This window comes from Vigna unguiculata, chromosome 1, assembly GCF_037176805.1.
Source record: "Vigna unguiculata cultivar grain cowpea cultivar isolate G323 ecotype 2 chromosome 1, ASM3717680v1, whole genome shotgun sequence".
In the NCBI taxonomy this organism is placed as follows: Eukaryota; Viridiplantae; Streptophyta; class Magnoliopsida; order Fabales; family Fabaceae; genus Vigna; species Vigna unguiculata.
The window spans coordinates 22313263-22330979 of NC_140792.1; the positions used below are offsets into that span (position 1 = coordinate 22313263).

At 32.9% G+C, this 17717-nt stretch overlaps 1 protein-coding gene across 2 annotated transcripts; it reads left to right on the top strand.

The window, feature by feature from the left end:
* Positions 1 to 2932: 2932 nt before the first annotated feature.
* Positions 2933 to 16627, top strand: SYN2 (Rad21/Rec8-like family protein). Of its 2 annotated transcripts, XM_085670510.1 has the most exons (14): positions 2933 to 3029; positions 3109 to 3252; positions 4845 to 5100; positions 5199 to 5242; positions 5331 to 5377; positions 8983 to 9041; positions 9167 to 9855; positions 9974 to 10088; positions 10637 to 10773; positions 10846 to 11057; positions 12297 to 12342; positions 12437 to 12461; positions 12546 to 12678; positions 16220 to 16627. In XM_085670510.1, the coding sequence occupies exons 2-14, from the start codon at positions 3135 to 3137 to the stop codon at positions 16313 to 16315; spliced, it is 1977 nt and encodes a 658-aa protein (XP_085526636.1). In that variant the 5' UTR covers positions 2933 to 3029; positions 3109 to 3134; the 3' UTR covers positions 16316 to 16627. The 2 variants fall into 2 exon arrangements, with proteins under 2 accessions (XP_085526636.1, XP_085526637.1); XM_085670511.1 differs by lacking the exons at positions 12297 to 12342; positions 16220 to 16627 and having other exon boundaries at positions 12546 to 12646.
* The last annotated feature ends 1090 nt before the right edge of the window (positions 16628 to 17717 follow it).

Below are 17717 nucleotides of genomic sequence, written 5' to 3' on the forward strand. Positions count from 1 at the left end.
GTGGAATTACGTCCTAGCAGTGAGGCGTCACCGCGAGGCCTTCGCGGAATTATACCCTTACAAGAGGCACCACCACGTGGCCTTCGTGGAATTATGTCCTGGCCTTGAGGCACCACCATGATACCCTCGTGGAATTAAAACCTGGTCTCGAGGCACCACCGAGAACCCTCACCTCGAGGTTCATGGAATTAGGTCCTATCGCTGAGGCACCACCGGGGACTCCCCTTAGAAGGGCCCACAGAATTACGTCCATAAGATGAGGCACCACCACGAGCCCCGCTACAAGGGTCATGGAATTATGTCCTACATAAACCTTACTCATACATTATCAATCAGTCATGAAGTTCTTACACATACCATTAACATGTCATTTAGTATGGGTGATCAACCATCAAATATATCTCATGCCAAGCTCATTTCCAATTCATTTATTCTCCCCCATACATACATAGTACATGCATATCCACCCCCATTTGTACATAATAAGTCAATGAACCAGCCAATCAAACAACCATCAACATTCATGAAATAAAGCATAGCAAAAACCCAAAAGAGGTCTCGCTCAAGCTGGAGTCCTCGCTCAGGCGAGAAGAGTGCTCTCGCTCAAGCAGTAGACTCTCACTTAGGCGAGACTGCAATAGTGGCTCCTGGAGAATTTCGCGAGCTCTCGCTTAGGCGAGGCTGTCTCGCCTGAGCGAGACAGTTCGTAGCTCTAAACACAGCCCCTCGCCTGGGCGAGCGCTCGAGTAGAAAAATTGGGCGAGTTCCTGTTATTCTCGCCTGGGCGAGGTGAGCTCGCCTGGGTGAGTATATCAGTACTCACCACTGAACCACGCGTATTCAATGAGGGACTCACTCACAACAACACCCAAAGCATTTTCGTACCATCAAAACAACATACTATCACTAAAACGCGAAACAAGACCAAAGTACACCAACAGTGAATCAAAAGCATGAAGTCTAGCTTCCCTTACCTGGAATAAGCTATCCAAGACTCCCAACCCCGAATAGCGAGCACAACAGCTACGAGTTTATCTTAATGAACTAGAGATTAGAGAAACAGAGCGAAACTGGGATTAATAAGGGAACCTCTGTCGAAACCCTGACAATAAAGCTAGAATGAGGAGAGAACGTTTGGGCGGTTAACTTACTTGGAACAACTGGTCCTCCTAGCTCGACGTACTGTGAGAGTAAAGCCCTAGCAGAGGCGGCAACAGCAGCTCAAGGAATGCGGGAATCTGTTTTACGCAAAATGAGCACAAGAATTAGGGTTTGGGCAGATTTAGGTATGTTTTCCCCCTTTTTGGGCCAGCCCTAAGACCCAAATGGTTAGGGGCAGCCTTAAGAAAAGGGCAGCACAAAAAGTGGGCCTTACATTAAACACTTAAATTGAGAGTGTTAAACATTCTCATGTGAAAAGAAAATATACAATAAATAAAAATATTTAAAAAGAATAGAAATATTTGAATGTGAGACATAAAAAATATGTAATTGACATACATCATTTGAACATAATTGCATAAAGGTTATGATAAAGATAAAAAATACATTAGAGATACAAATGAATTTCATGACAAACCAAATAATTAGAAGAAATAAAAAATAAAAAATAGAAAGTGTAATAGCATAAACCCCAATCATACTTTATTAAATACGAATATTTTAATAATTTAAATAGAACGGAGATATGGTGGAGACAAGTATTATGAGGGGTATGGGACAGAGATGAGGTAGATTTGTACATTCTTATATACCTTCTCATACCTAATTGAAAAAGTCGGAGATTCTCCATACCCATACCGAATCAATATGGGAATTCTCTATTAAAACAAGGACGAATTCGGACAATATCCACATAATGAATTTATTTGTCATCCCTAGTTTTTGCCCCACTCTCTTGCCATTTCTACCCCTAGTTGAGTATGTACACAAATGATATCGATAATAATGAAAGAGAATCAAATGAATTATAATCGATGCTCCTATATTATAAGCTTAAAACTTCTAAAATAAACTGCTTTTACATTAAAACAATATTTTGGAGACGTTATGTTTAGAAGTACTAGTTAAATAAAACTAACATTTTCAAAACTCCAAACAGTTACAAATAAATAGAGTATTCAGTATTTAATGTTTTGAACATTTAATATTGTGCATTAAATATTTTATAAACTAATAAATGATTTTAACATTTAGTATACGGTAACATTTTTTCTATCCACATAATTAAAATAAAATATATTAATTCTTACTGTTATATAAATAAATATTTAAAATTCATAATTAATTGGAAAGTTGATAATTAATAGTTTAATTATTATTCTATCTACATAAATGAATATTATTAGACATCATATTAAGAAAGAAAGAAATAAGTCAAAGAGTATATTTGAATAAATAAAATTATGTTTTCAGCAGCATTTACATTTTCAGGGAAATTTAAAACTACACTTTAAGAAAATCACTTAACAATTTATATCATTAATTAAATAATTATATTTATACCATAATAATCAATATAAATAAAATAAGATTATATTAAATTATTAAGAAGTATGTTAAATATATGGAATGTCTACCTATTATTGATTTTTTTTATGGTGTTCAATGTATTGATTCAAAAACTGAAAATTTCTAATTCAATTTTTAACTATTATATTAATGAAATCCCGCTATTAAAAATAATAATATCCTATTTTATTGACAATAAAAGTTTAACAATAAATTATTTAAATAAAAAAAATTAAAGTAATAATACACGAACACTTTCATTTTATCTATATTTATTATACATTTTTTTTTCTTTTTATAACATCAAATTTTAAATATTTAATGAAATATTTTTTTTATATAAAAATTCAACTAAAAGCACTTAAATTAGTAAGATTACTAAAAGTCAATTAATTTTTCTTATTTTTATGTATTTATTCGGCGGTGATGTAAGTGTTTTTCCGTTAACTAGTTGGTGTTTTTTGCGTGAAGACTGAAGAGCTTCTTACTGAGCATAGTAGTCGACCGTTTCCAATCAGGTACACATTCTTCAAATAACTAGCACTTAGCTAAAAACCATGATAAAACCTTATTCCTATCACATAGTTCCTTTTGCAGGGTACAGTGGAACCAAAGAGAAATAGATGTTGAAGGACAAGTTCCTTCTTCGTTTTGGAAGTAATCCTGTGCGGATTGCGGCTTTCTGCTTCAAGAACCTCAGGAAAATTCAGGTCCTTGATACCGACATTTCTTCTGCTGTTGGTTAGTCTTCTCTTTCTCTCTCTCATTCTTTACGTGATAAAATTGCAAATGCTTTCTGTCTTACTTCCAAAGACATCCAAAATTTTGGTTGGCTTGTTTCGTTTTTCATCGATATAAATGAAATTCTGTTTTTTTTTTCTGTTGTTGTTACTGTTGTGTTTTTGTTCCATGAGTGGTTATGGCGGCTTAAAATTTTATTTGTTTATGTTCTTTTGTATTTGTGAGTAGTTTGGGGAATGGTTGGAAAAGGGGCAGTTTTAGCTGAGGTTAGTTTCAAAATTGTGGATGCAGCTCTGCTGGCCGGGGAAAATTAGTGTTGGAAAACAGTTTTTGTTTTTGTAGTTTTCAATTATTTATTGCTTCCAAGATACCCTTTGGCTTTTGGTTTAGCAGAATGGTGTTAACCCTGTTGGCAAAACACTTAAACGTTAAGGTAAATACAATGAAGCTTCTGCGACTTTAGCGCTTTCTTTAACATACAATTTTAATAATTGTGTGCAATTTACATGTCTATTATATATATATATGAAGCGATTATCCTAATCATAATCATTTTTGTGTGGAAGTTATTGGCATTGGATTCAATTTTAAGGAGAATAAATAGTGACAATGATGAATGTGGTTGCGGTCACATTGATTGAAAGTTGAAAAGAAAATCCGTTTTGGTGAAATGAGTCTGATTTGTACTGATAGTATGTTATTGTACATATATGTGAGAAGAAGTTAACAGTAGCCTAGTAGGGTGTCAAATTCTAACAGAAAGAAAGACAGCTAACAGTGATCTAAACTACAATCATATACGTGCATAGATAGAGGTTGCAGAAGTGCTATTTGATACTTGTATCAGCAACATTGTCAACAAGTTATCAAAAGGGGTAATGATTATAGGATGTTATGGTATATTTCCTATGTAGTTAAAAATGGAGACGAAAATTCATTAATCAGTTTTTGCTGGAGGGATAGTAGCAGACCAAATCAAATTTCCTCAGCCATTTGGCTCTCCGAACAATAATAGATATCGACTACATTTTGTCTTTGACAATATTATTTTAGGACATAAACTACTAGTTTTGTTAACTTCAATGATCAATTAGCTGATATATTAACTAATCTCCTGTGAGGGCCGTGGGTTGATTTTGTCTCATAAGCTTGGTGTCGGTAGCATACATAATCCAGCTTTAGGGAGTGCATAAACTTGATTTTATTTACATTTAACTTCTGCTAATTCTGTAGCCATTCATGATGGTTTTTTTAATCCTGTTGATTATGTGTGGAGTTGTATATTTGCCAAGGGGAAAGGTCTTGGGGCCAAGGGACCCTGTGTTATTTGTTTAAATATTTAGAATTTTAATTTTTCTTCACTGGGTTAAATATTAAAAATGCTTTCGCTAATAAATTTTATTTGCTCTAGTAAACTGGTTAAGAGGTTTGTAAGAACACTTTTATATGGATCATGTTTGATGGTGCTTGGTCCTGTTACTCCCAAAAATTGTTAATAATTTTCTTGTTTCTGTTTATAATCCACTTGTGAAATCCAGATTAACTTTATGCTAATGTTTCTCCATTTTTTTTATCTTCTTTGCCTTCTGCAGACAAGATTTTGCAAGATGAAATGGATGTTGTATCCTATAGAGTGCTAGGTTATCTTCTTCTTGGCATTGTCAGAATATACTCTAGAAAGGTTGAATATGTACTTGATGATTGCAATGAGATGCTCATTAAATTTAATAAATTTGTGGACAATAGAGAAGACTTTGCCCATGTGGAAACCTTGCGTATGTCTATTAGTATACCTGAGAGATTACAGTTGGATGCTTTTGAGTTAGATGTACTTGAAGATACTGGCAAGTAAGGTTTTACTAGATTATAACATACAAATTTACATGCTTTTGGAATTTTATTTTAGTTTTGAGAATTTCATTACTTATCTTCTTCTAATGTTTCAGAGACCATACTGCTCTTCCAGAAGAAATTACTATCAAAGACAAAGGTACTAAAATTCTTTCACTATTTTACTTTTATAGTAAATTTAATTTTATCCTATTTTTTTGAGTAATATATGCTGTGAAATGCAACAGAGGTTGTGTGTAAAACTGGGGAATTTGGGCTGTTTTCTCAAGAGAAGGTATGCATTCCATAGTTCTTCATAGTGTCAAATTGTAGTGTCTCAATTCTTTAAGCCTTACCTCAATAATGTTTATTCTTTTTTATCCATGCAATTATTTTTGTTTCTGTTTGTCTTGGATTGTTCACTAATATATTGTCTAATAAATGCTTTTCCATGATTATATTGGTCTGTTTCTGTTGGATTCAAGAAATAAACACATTTAATTCTAGATAAACTATATAATCATCTTATTGTATTTAGTTAAGATTTTGGTATAAAAATCAACAAATACCGGTTTCCCTAAAATAGATCTCTTTCAAAACACCAAAACCAACAACCTCACCCCTTTATTGCCTTGTGGAAGTTGTCAAACTATAACTGGCACACCATTGCATAAAAGTGCTTTGCTCGAAATTAATGTAAAAATAACTTCCTAATTCAGAGGTATAACTGCCTAATTTTTGTTTTGGCCTATCAATGCCTTATGTTACACAAGAAGCCTTACACCAAGTACTGAAATAAAGCAATTGTTCCTAGCAACTCAGCTATGAATTTGGTCCCAACAATTCAACCTTTTTATCTTCATCTCCCAAAATAAGCATTCTTAAAGTTTTTTCATGATACCCATGATGTGGCCATAATAATGGTTGGTCACATTGAAAACGATCAACTTCTTTCTTTCTAACATTTTCTCAATTTAAATGCCTAGTGCTGTAGGTTTTGAACAATGAATTAATTTTTTTTAATTACCACTAGTATAACTTCTTCCCAGTTCCCATTTTATCTCTATCAGGTTTAACCCTTTTTAAAGAAACAAAATGTTGTTCTCGAGCTCAATTTGGACACAAAATTCTGGTTATAACAGCCCAGACCCAGTGTTCTGGTTCTAAACCACATTTCATTTTTTTTTTCTCTAAGCCTAACATTATAAATATAAAATTTATTGTTTATCTGTTTGTCTAAATGATTGACAATGGGCACAATTTGTTGATAATGAGTCCTCAATTTTCTTCTACATACTAATCACATTCAAATCATTCATAAAATAATCCTAAAGTCAATTCTGCTGTAATTTGGGTTAATTGGACCAATGAACATTATAAATTCCTGCTCAAACTCCTACACACAATTTGTTTGATTGCAAGGTTGGTAATTGTTCATAGGGATTTTCTGTTCCATTACTAGAAAACCTATTCAATGATTCCACTTTGAAAACCTCCAATGTTGATAGAGCCCAGGAACAAGGGTCAGCTGGAGACCAATTGTTGGGTCAACACATCCCAAGGTTTCGGAAACTTTACTCCAGAAAGAAGGAAACCTGGCAATCAGCAGCAGAGGTTGTAGTTGTTCACAGTGGAGTGCTGATTGTAGCAGAGGGAAAAAAAATGGTGTGGCTCATAGAGTGCGGATAGCAAGATGAATTGTGAGTGAAATGGCTTGGTACCTACAGTTATAGGAGCTGAGAGGTTTGTTCTTGTGATTTCTAACTATACAAATACTTGTTCTTCCACATTTTTGGCATTCTGGTCTGTGTGAGTTTAATGCTAGTGTTTGGGTTAGTTTGTGTAATTGAAGGCTTCCAGATCTAGTCCAGTTTATATTAGTCCCTTCCATACAAATCAAGCCCATGGACAATTTGAGTTCTGGTTTAGTCTTTTGCTTTTCAAAAAGGCCATGGTTATAAATATAATTAATTAAAAACTTTTCAACCCTGGCTTGCTACCTAACAGGATCTTGCCCATGAAAATTGGGTATTTCACTTTCCACTCTTTCTTTTTAAAAGCATTTGAATCCCCATCTTCAAGGCTAGATGAGTGACCAATGACATGACCTTGATTATGTAGTTGACTAGTTCTGGAATGGTTAAAACATCTTCCATGGTGTTTTTCCATTGATTGGCCTTTTGTTCTAGGCCAAAATCCTCCAAATTATTTGGATAGTGTCTCCTATTATTTCCTTTTTCTTGGGTATTTATATTTGTAGAATAAACTATTTAGTCTGTATTCTAATATTTATGTTGGAAGTTCCACGTCAACTGGAGATAAGGTTAATTTAAAGTATATATGTGGGTGTAAATCTCACTTTACAAGTCGGTTTTGTAAAGTTGAGTTAGGTTTAAAGTCCACTTCTTAATATGGTATCAGAGTCATGGGTTAGAGTTTATCCTAACGAAATTTGATATTTGTTGGGTATATTGTTCCACCCGCTATCGGGTCGCTATCGAACCACCCATTAATGTCTAGTCTCATGTTCGAGATGTATATACCTCGGCGTGAAGGGGTGTTGGAAGTCGCACATCATTTGGCTTAAAGTCCACTTCTTGACAATTTAAAAGAGGGGTCATTTGCTTCATGCTATCCTGCCATCCTGCTTGCCATTTTCAGAGCTAGCTGCCATGCACTACTGTCAAATATGATAACAATTCAAGCATCAACAAATACATGGTTTCTTCTCAGCAAAGAGTTTTCACCTTGAAACTTCAAAATGACAATCTGATGCGTCAATTGCCAACAACACTACAAGGATCATGCATGTAACTGTGAGATCTAAAATTCATATAAAAATAGAAACCTAATAACATAATACAACCCTATAGCAGCCTAATTTAAAATTTGACCTATTATCTATCATTGGTTGGCAATCACATGCTGGTTAATAAGTAATTTCGCTTATGGAGTTCCACTTAGGGATTTAATTGATTATGTAACGCGAGTAATGTATAACATAGATACTGTTTTGCTTCGGCTTTACCTTAAAGCTTAAACTTTTAGGTGAATTATTCCATTACATTCATATGAGAAAGTTATCTCAGTTTTTAATTCTATTGAATCTGTTTCTTTTTGTTTTTTTATTTTGTTTTTTATCTTTCTTGTTACAGATTTTCTCCAAATAGTATTAAAATGAAATCAAGGCAGATAATATTTAATGAAAATTTGTTTGGAACATGTATGGAAAAAATATAGGGCATAAATTTGTCCCAAATAACTGGATTACCAACAAAGTTAATTGGGGAATATGATCCTGAGTGATAAAATTGTACAATGATTGTAGATTATATTTAATCATAAATGTTTGAAATGATATGCAAGGTTAGGGTGACAAAGGGAGTTGACCTGCCAAAATATGTTTTATTTTGAATGGAATTGGTAATAATTTGGTATATTGTATCATATACATATATATGTGTGTGTATGTATCTATGTATGGTGTTAATAAATATAATTAATTAAAACCGTACTGTAAATTAAATTAATATTAAAAGGAAATAACATTCTTAAATATTGGTGGATTAAGCAACTCAACCGACCTTGACTTGGTGGGTTGGCGTGCTTGTACGTTGAATCATCTAAGCAACTCCACTAATTTTGATAGATTGACTAGTCTAGTTCTACCGCTTTGTCGCCATCCATGCAAGATGTTTTATGCCAATTTGAATCATTTCATTGACCAAATGAGCTAGTTACATTAAATTTCACCTTAATTGTAGCCATAATATGTTATAGGCGTATTGATGGAAGACATTTTCATATACTTGATAGTGTTAAATTTACTTCAAACACAAAGAGCAAACCCTTGTGTTATTTTCTTGATTCTGCACATACTAAATGCCTTTTACTATGCAGTTTGAGGAGTTTGATGACAGCGAAAATACCTGCTCTTCTGATCGCGATAAAGTGGGAAAGTATGTTGACCAAACTTATGAAAATATTATTTTATTTCTTCTGTCATGACATGTTGCTGATTATAATTTGGATTGTTCTGTATATTCTTCAATGAACTTATTTGATTGTGCAATATACCTTGCAGTGCTCATCTAACTCAACTGTTGAGTATGATGGGTATTAAAGTTGATCCACTTAGTCCAGTTGGTTTACGAGAAGGCAGCATGTTTTCTCTAAAGGAGCCAATGAACTTGGAAAGTGTTTTAATGGTAGAAGGACGACTAGAGAAAGAATTTGCTGGTCAAGATCAACAAATTGTTGAAGATCAGACAAGTAAAGATGTAGTATCAAGTGAAGATGAAATGCATGAAGACAGTAGTAGAATCTCTCAAGATGAATATACGGATATCAGTATATTCTGTGGGAGAGAGGAGGAACATGTGTCATCTATGGAAGAATATATCAAATCTTGTCAAGTTGACGCCGTCCAGAGTTCTGTCAAGGAAACATTAAGCTCGTTTTGCAACATGAGTGAGGAAATTATTGAAGTTCTTGAAGCCAGAAGTTTGGAAGAAAGTACAGAAAAGACTGAGGATAATATACACCAAGAAAAAGAATGTGTGCCCCATGTCAATTCATCTGTTACCAATGACATCCATGAAGAGCTCATTGAAGGGTCTGCTGAAAAGTGTGATAACAAAGGAAAATTAGGGTTTCAAGAAAAGGTTTCAGTTGAAGATGAAAGGCTTAGTTTTACTCTATCGAAAACAAAAAATCTAGATGTAACTCATGTGTCTAAGTTTCAAGATGATTCCGTTGGAAGGCCAAAACGAGGTTCATGAAACCATTATTCTTCTTAGGCCTTGAAAATGCAACTGCTGATTAATTTTCTGTCTTTGTTTTCAGCATTTGGATTCTTCAAATTTTTTTTCTTAAAATTCTATTTTGGCAGGTGCTACTACGCCAGAGTCAATGCTTATTTCTACACCAGCTGTGAGAGACCGCTCACATTTCTCAAAGAAAAGAAGAGCTGTTATTGATCAAAAAAGAACTGTCCTACCAAACAAGTATGTGATAATAAGGTCCTTTTAAATTATTCTTTTTTCTAGATATTCAAATATTCAATGCTTTTTTACCTTGCTTCCTTGTGCACTAGACTGGTGGTAAAGGATTGTTCCATGTATCTAGAGTTTGAAGCTGTAATCTAAGTAATAAACTATGATTTCTTCCAAATATTAGTATAATATGTCCATTCACATTGTAATAAATAAATGTGTCACAAGTATATGACGTTTGTATTTTACCTAACAGAAAATTTGCTCACTGTTAGAGTGGTGTGGGAAAATCCATTTAGTTATTTAGGAAATATTTTGAATATAGTTGTTACCATAAAATTAGGCCGCCCATTTACTTCAATTTCTTACTCTTATAGGAAAACCCTCCAATCATTGGTTTTGTTTCTTTCCTTTTCCTATAATTATTTATGTGTAGTTCATGTGATCTTGTAAATGAATTAACAGTTATTCCACTCACGATAATTTTAATTCAATTCTTATTTCAATGTGCAAGTCTTTTCGTTATTCTCAACTGAATGTTACATCTTGAACCATTTCAGGGTAATTACAAAGATATTATGCACTGCAGAATCCATAGTTCGTAAACGAAGAAAATACCGTCGTACTTCACTTACTTGGAAAAGAGAATCTCTCATTTCCTTTCATCCTGATAGATTCTTTGAGCCCTTGCTTCCTTGTAAGTTTAGTTTTATCACTTCTCTTTTTGTTTGTAAACTCTTCTATCTTTACTGATCTTGGTTTTCTCCAGGTTGTTCCTCAAAGCTTCAACTTCTATTCTCTAGAAAGAAAATGAAATTACCCGATTCCCTCAAGATTGTGGAAGCTTCAGGGAACCTACACTTGCAAGAGTCTCCAACTATTGCCACTCCTCTAAGCCCTCCTCATAATGATATACCAATTGTTCCAGAGACTCTTTCTTTGAGTACAAATGAAAATGAGTTTCCTAGTCTGTTGGATGAGGTAAAGAATAACTATAAAGAAAACCATATTATATGAAAAAGGGTGAAGATTGTTAGAATATATGAAAATATGCAATATTATCTTTGATTATGTCTTATATATCCTTTACAATTAGTTTCCTCCAAATTATCTCTTAGGATTTTATTTTTTTACCATTTGTTTAGCATTATGATTTGTAGTCTAGGATTTATGATTTTCTCCAAAACTGAGTTATTACTCTAGGTTTTAAATTCTATATTATCCTTTAGGATTAGTTTCGTCCATATTATCTCTTAGATTTCTATTTCCTTCCCATTTATTATTTAGTAGTACACCGGGTTTTATTATATCTTATTGTTACACATCACAATACTTGAGTATATTATTTATAGTTTCTACTTTTATTTTCAGTTTCCTTACTTTATAACCTAAAACCTTATATTTTCAACATGACATCGTAGCTATTTCATCTTTATGTCCTATCTGGCTAGTGCCAACAATCCATTGTTGATGCTGGTATTTTTGTTTATTTGTTTTTTCCCCTTAGCCCTGCAGCAATTTTTTCGTAGGCACCTTGAAACAGATATGAGAAAACAAGACAAAGAAGAAGCAGATATAAACTCACAAAACTAAATTATTCACTATCAGCTGAAAAAGCCAACGTTTACAACGGAAAAGGCTTCCTTTTCACACAGGGTATTTCTTGTCACAAGTCAAAGATGCTCAATACAAAAAGAAGACCCCTAACACCTCCCAAAGGGAAACTGTTTATAGACTTTCTCAGAAATTCTCTCCCCCAAAACAACTAACCGCATAACTCCCTTTTATTTCTAAATTTCCTTCTATAATGCACATTCCAATTTCTCATTATTTCCCTGCCTAACAGATTCCTAATCGTTCCATTTCCTCTGGTCCTTTAATGAAGTTTTTGTCATCCAATAAAATAACTTTTTTACTGTCATAAAAATATAAAATATGTTAAACGTGATGTTTTTATGAATCAAAGCTAATTTCCTCTCTCACTGTCGAATAAAAAAGTCTCACTCCATTAAATCTCTTTGCTGAAGAAAAAGAAAAAAAAAATCGCCAATCGGCTTTAGCAGATGTACATGTGAGACTGCATTTCTTGGAATGTTAGGCTTCTTGAGTATATCTATTTTTTTAATGAAAAAGCCCCACTTTACTTTTGCTTTTATTTCCTCCATATTTTTATTCAATGATCTAATTGATGTATCCATGCATTTATTTTGTTTATATCAGGAAATAAATTCATTTGGAACAGATAATGCAAAAAGTGAGATCTCTTGTAAATCTCCGTCTATAAATTGTTATAATTCCTGTTGAATTCAATGTTTTGCAAATCATTTGGAACATGATGTCTTTATTTATTTTCTCTACAGTAGTTGGGTGGTCTGATCGAACCAGGTGAGATGGTTGGCTTTTGGAATACCAATAGTTCAAATGTTGTTTTGAGATTGATGGATGATGGTGTTCTTTGATGATGTTCAGATATGTAGCAAGCTACTTGCATCAGAGTTTTCTACCTGCAAGGAATCAGAAAGAGGAGACTGTGCTAAACTTCTCAAAAGTTTTTGGAGGCCTAGCCCGGAAAGAAGGGGCAAGGCTATTTTATGAAGTACTGGTATGTTAAACTTTTTGTTTCAAGATTATGTTCATGCTTATGAAAAGTTTGGTGACTACTTTTCTTATATCAACCTTCTTTCGTCATTTTCTGCAGAAATCTGAATTGTGTTTTCTTGTCTTTACTACCCTTCTTTTTCGGTAGATGACATTCTTTTCAACTTTACAGGATGAAAATGTGTTCTTAATATTTGTCAACTCTACTTTTTTTTCTGGGATTAAGTATGTTTTTAGTCCTTGAACTTTGAGTGAAAATTGAAATTTGTCCCTATCTGAAACTTCGATACATTTTGGTCCTTAAACTTTAAAAATAAATTAATATAGTTCTTTTAACCCAATTATATTAACTTTTTTTTACAAGTCGAATGCATTTTCCAAAAAATATTGAACCGGGAATGTGTCAAACGATGTAAACAACTCCGATGCTAACATGAAATGCGTTCGACATGTAAAAAAAATAATGTAATTGGGTTAAAAGGACTATATTTATTCATTTTTAAAGTTTAGGGATCAAAATGTATTGAAGTTTCGGACATACGAATTTCAATTTTGAGTCAAAGTTGAAAGACTAAAAATATACTTAATCTTTTTTTCTGAGTGATGATAATAGGAAAAAGTACATTGTAGTCCATTTAGTTTGTGATAGAATAATCATGTACTTTCAATAACTTTTTTTAGGCCTTCACCCTTTCATTTAATTAGGGGCGGATCTTCTGAGGATAGGGAAGGGCCATGGCCCCTCCAAAATTTTGAAAATTTTTAATTATATATATAAATATATTTGAAATTTTTTAAATTGTAGGTATTATATTTTAGAAATTGATGAAAATTAAATTGTGTATCTATTTATTTCTTTTATAAAGCATAACAATTAATAATAGATAACAAAACATAAAATCAAATATAATAAAAAATAAAAATATTTAGGTTTAATTTATCTTTTGGTCCCTGTTTTTGTCCAAAAGCTAACCCTAGGATTATGTTAATTACACCAACAAAACAAATTATTCATACTAAGAGTTTTAATTTTAATGAAAAAGTTATTGATCTGTTTGGAGAAATTTAACAAAATTTATGGTAAAAGACCAAATTGCATCTGTTTCTCAAAAATCGGGACCAAATTAAGACAAATAACTGAAGGACCAACTTAATATTTTTAAACGAAAATATGAATCAAAAGAGTAATTAAACCAAATATTTATTAAGATAATTTTTATTTTTCTTCTCATTGTCTTTTTAGTTTTTCACAAATTATAATCATTTCTCACACTCATATCTTTTCTTGTTTTTGAAGACACAAATTCATTATTTTTGCTCTTGTTTCTCATTTATCTTATTCCTTTTTCTCATTTATCTCATGAGTTTTTTGTATATTCATTTTTAATGAATATAGAAAAAATAAATAATGTATTATGTGTTTTTTCATAATCGATTTTTAATTGTGACTTGACTATAATATTTTTTTTTATAATTACGTGTCTCAATTTTTTATTAGATTATGATAAATTATTTTTTAATATTATTTACAAAGAAGGTATATTGATAAAGAATAAAAGAATAAATTCATTTTTTAAAAGTGATAAAAAAGAAAGTATTGATGAAAACAAGATAAACCCTACTTCTTCACATATTTTGAAACCTTATACTAAAGGTCAAATTGTTAAGTTAGAGAAGCTATTTTTTGAAGCATTATACTAATAATTGAATCTAATAATCTCAAAATTATATTTCAAAATTATATTACTTTGGTCCCTCTAATACTTTTGGTCAAGATCTGCCATTGCATTTAATGGATCAACTATATTGTCTGATTGGAATGTATAACTCTAGAATGCAAGTCTAGGGAATTTATGTCTGTCCTTTTGCTCTATCTTAGCAACCATATTGAACAAATTAATCCTGTCAATAATTCAATTTAGTTATTTAGTTCAATCATTTTTTTCCCACTTGAAACAGTTAGTTGAAAGTATGAGCCTATGTGTTAGGAACAAAATCCATAAATCCTGACTTGAAAACTCTTTCACTGTTTTAACTTTTATGCGATTGCTCCAATTTGTTATAAAACCCAATAGGGTTCATAAAATATCTGGTTGCTAGTTTAGATGGAGTCCACCTATTGTAGTCCGCCTTTTGAGGTCATAGCCATGGTAGTCCGCCTATGAGACCTAATCTTCAAATATACTCAATCCCGTGCTTTTATGAGTGCTATGATATCTTACTGTGCTTATTAGCATAAGCATAATGTGTCATCTGATGTGCTCAATCCAAAGGAAATTTTAATTGCTTTAGAGATTCATCATAATCCATTAAATATTGAGCCACAACATCTACCGAAGTTTCTCCTGGTGCAAACTTAGCCGAAGAAATGCAACATGTACAAAATGAGAACAATGTCACACCCTTGGTGAGCAAGCAACTGGCCTAGGGTTCCTTGTGGCCCAAGCTAGCCCAATGGAAACCCTAATTAGGTCACACACACAAGAAGCCTAACTTCTAAGTCCAAATCTACACTATTGGGCCCAAAGTCCAAAACAAGGCCCAAACATTCTACACTATTTGGCCAAATACAAGGCTCGAAATAATAAACTTATTCTAACTATTTACATTACAATTGGTCCATGAAAATAAAAACTTGGGCCCAAAAAGCTCACATGAGGCTCAATTTTCATGTTTGTGCCTGCCATTGTTTTTGTGATTGGTCCATTGACTAGGAGTTTACCATCAACCTTAGAGACAAAAAACAACAAAAAATGGAAATCCTTACTCGAAAACTCTTTCACTGCTACAGAACAGTGTCATTGAGATGAACTTGTATTTCTTCACACACCTTCAGCAGTCACAACAGGGTAAACAATATTACCCCAAAAGGAGCACTCGCCAAATGGTTTAGTAGATTCACCAAAGTTGGAAAACATAAAGCTAAAGAAACCCCAATTTCATTTGAGGAACTATTTATTAGGTCTTTACTCTCAAACCACATAATCACTACCTGGATATAACTAATTACAATTCACCTTTCTGGAAATGTAAAAGTCATTCCTCTTCTCCGTCTTGTCCCCATTCCTAACAATGTGCATGTGTGGCACTATAAGATAATGCCAAAGCTTTCTTTCGATGCTTGAATATTCAAAGTGGAAAAATCTTTGGTAGAAATATCAGTTCATTCTTAGATTAAACTAGGATTGCAACATTTTATTTTCAGTAAATTACACATATTTATCCTGGGTTTCATTAAGTTTTCTCTGGTACTCCTCTTTTCACGCCTGCGCAACCCGTTTGTTTGAAATATATATGCTTACACACCATGTCTTCCAAGAAACACGTTATACTGTCGATACTGAATTATGAGCTCTGTTAAGAAACTTCATTGGATATTCACTGAATCACTGTAATTTTTTGCTATTTTATTTTTTTAATTTTTTGGCTATTAATGTAAGACCACAGTTACTCATGATTCATGAAATGGACCTCCTAACGAACCAAAATATGTATATGTTTTATATGAAATTGTTTTCATTTGTTTACTGTATAATGTTTTTCAGGTTCTTAAAACTACTGGCTATGTAGATGTGGAGCAAAACGAAGCTTATGGGGATATTGGAATCACTAAACTTCCAAAATTAGACCAAACTTTTTGATTCGATGATCTATTAACATATAGATATCAAAGGAGCTACAGAAATAGAAAATTGATAGGATTCTGGTGGATTTATATGTTGTAGTTTTTTTTGTAATTTATATCATTGTGTTTAATTGTACAGCTTTACTTGCCATTTTATTTTAGTCACTTTTCGAAATGGATTTCTGTCACTAGTTACACTGTACAGTGATGTCAAAGCTAGAAACTTCAATATGGCAGTGATAAGCCCGAACTTTGAATTTATCACATTTAGGCAAATGTTACTGATTATTTAAAGAAATATGATCTGTTGACACCACTTTTTAATTCACTTTTGACACCAACTGAGATGGATTTAGGGAAAACAATTTATAAGTTGTTTTAATTGGAAGATGCGTATACACAAATTTGACACGCTCCGGAATTCGGAATTGGAAGATGTGTAGTTGCATTTTGTCACTCTTGTTCTCTTTTTTCCATTCCTCACAATCATCCTTTATGTTTTCTTCTGCCATTTTTCATTTCTCTCATTTTTGTTCCTCTCACCATCATCTTTTACTTTCATACACACATAAACGCAAGGCAGAGCAGGGGATCTATTCTTAGCGCCCTATGTTGGTTTGTTATGAGTGAGTTTGTTTCCTTCATTTTTCTTTCGCATGAAACGATGCCGCTTGAAGTAGTTGGTGTTTTGCAAATCAAAATAATCCTCCAAAATGTTGTGAAGGAAGAACTCCAAAAACGGTATCAATTCAGGGATTGGTCCATTTGTGCTTTTTTCCAAAATGGTGTTTTTCTCTGCCCTTTTTGAATAGTTGCAAGAACCCACCTCAGATCTAGAATCTGGAGAAAAAAAAAAGGTTATGAGTAGCTTTCTTTCCCCTCTAATCTACCAAAATGTGATTTTTATTATTTGGTTGTTGTTGTGGTGTAATTCATAGCGTTGAATTTGCTTTTGGGGCTCACTAGTATCCATCAACGAGGATATTTGAGGAGAACTAAGGAGGTGTGGAGGTTTAACTCTTAAAAAACAACCCTTGTTGCTTGCATTATGTAACATTCTAGGTGCATATTACTTAATAAATATAATTTATTGAAATCCAATATAGTAAATAAAAGCGGGAAAGTTTAAATCTTATATCGTTGCAGTTTTATTATGTTGTGACATCTTTTCTACAAGCTCATAGTAGAGAAAAGTCTCATAAAGTTTATAACAAAATGTCTGAAATTGAAACATAGAATAAATCATTCCATAGTCTGCCCCGCTCAGTCCCTACGCATCAGCATGCTCACCTGGATTCACTTATGCTCCCACATGACAAGTCACACGATCATCGCCAAACACAAACAGAAAGGGTGAGCTGAGAAAGATAATATAATATACTTAATGAATAATAACAATCACCCCTCTCCTAATCTAT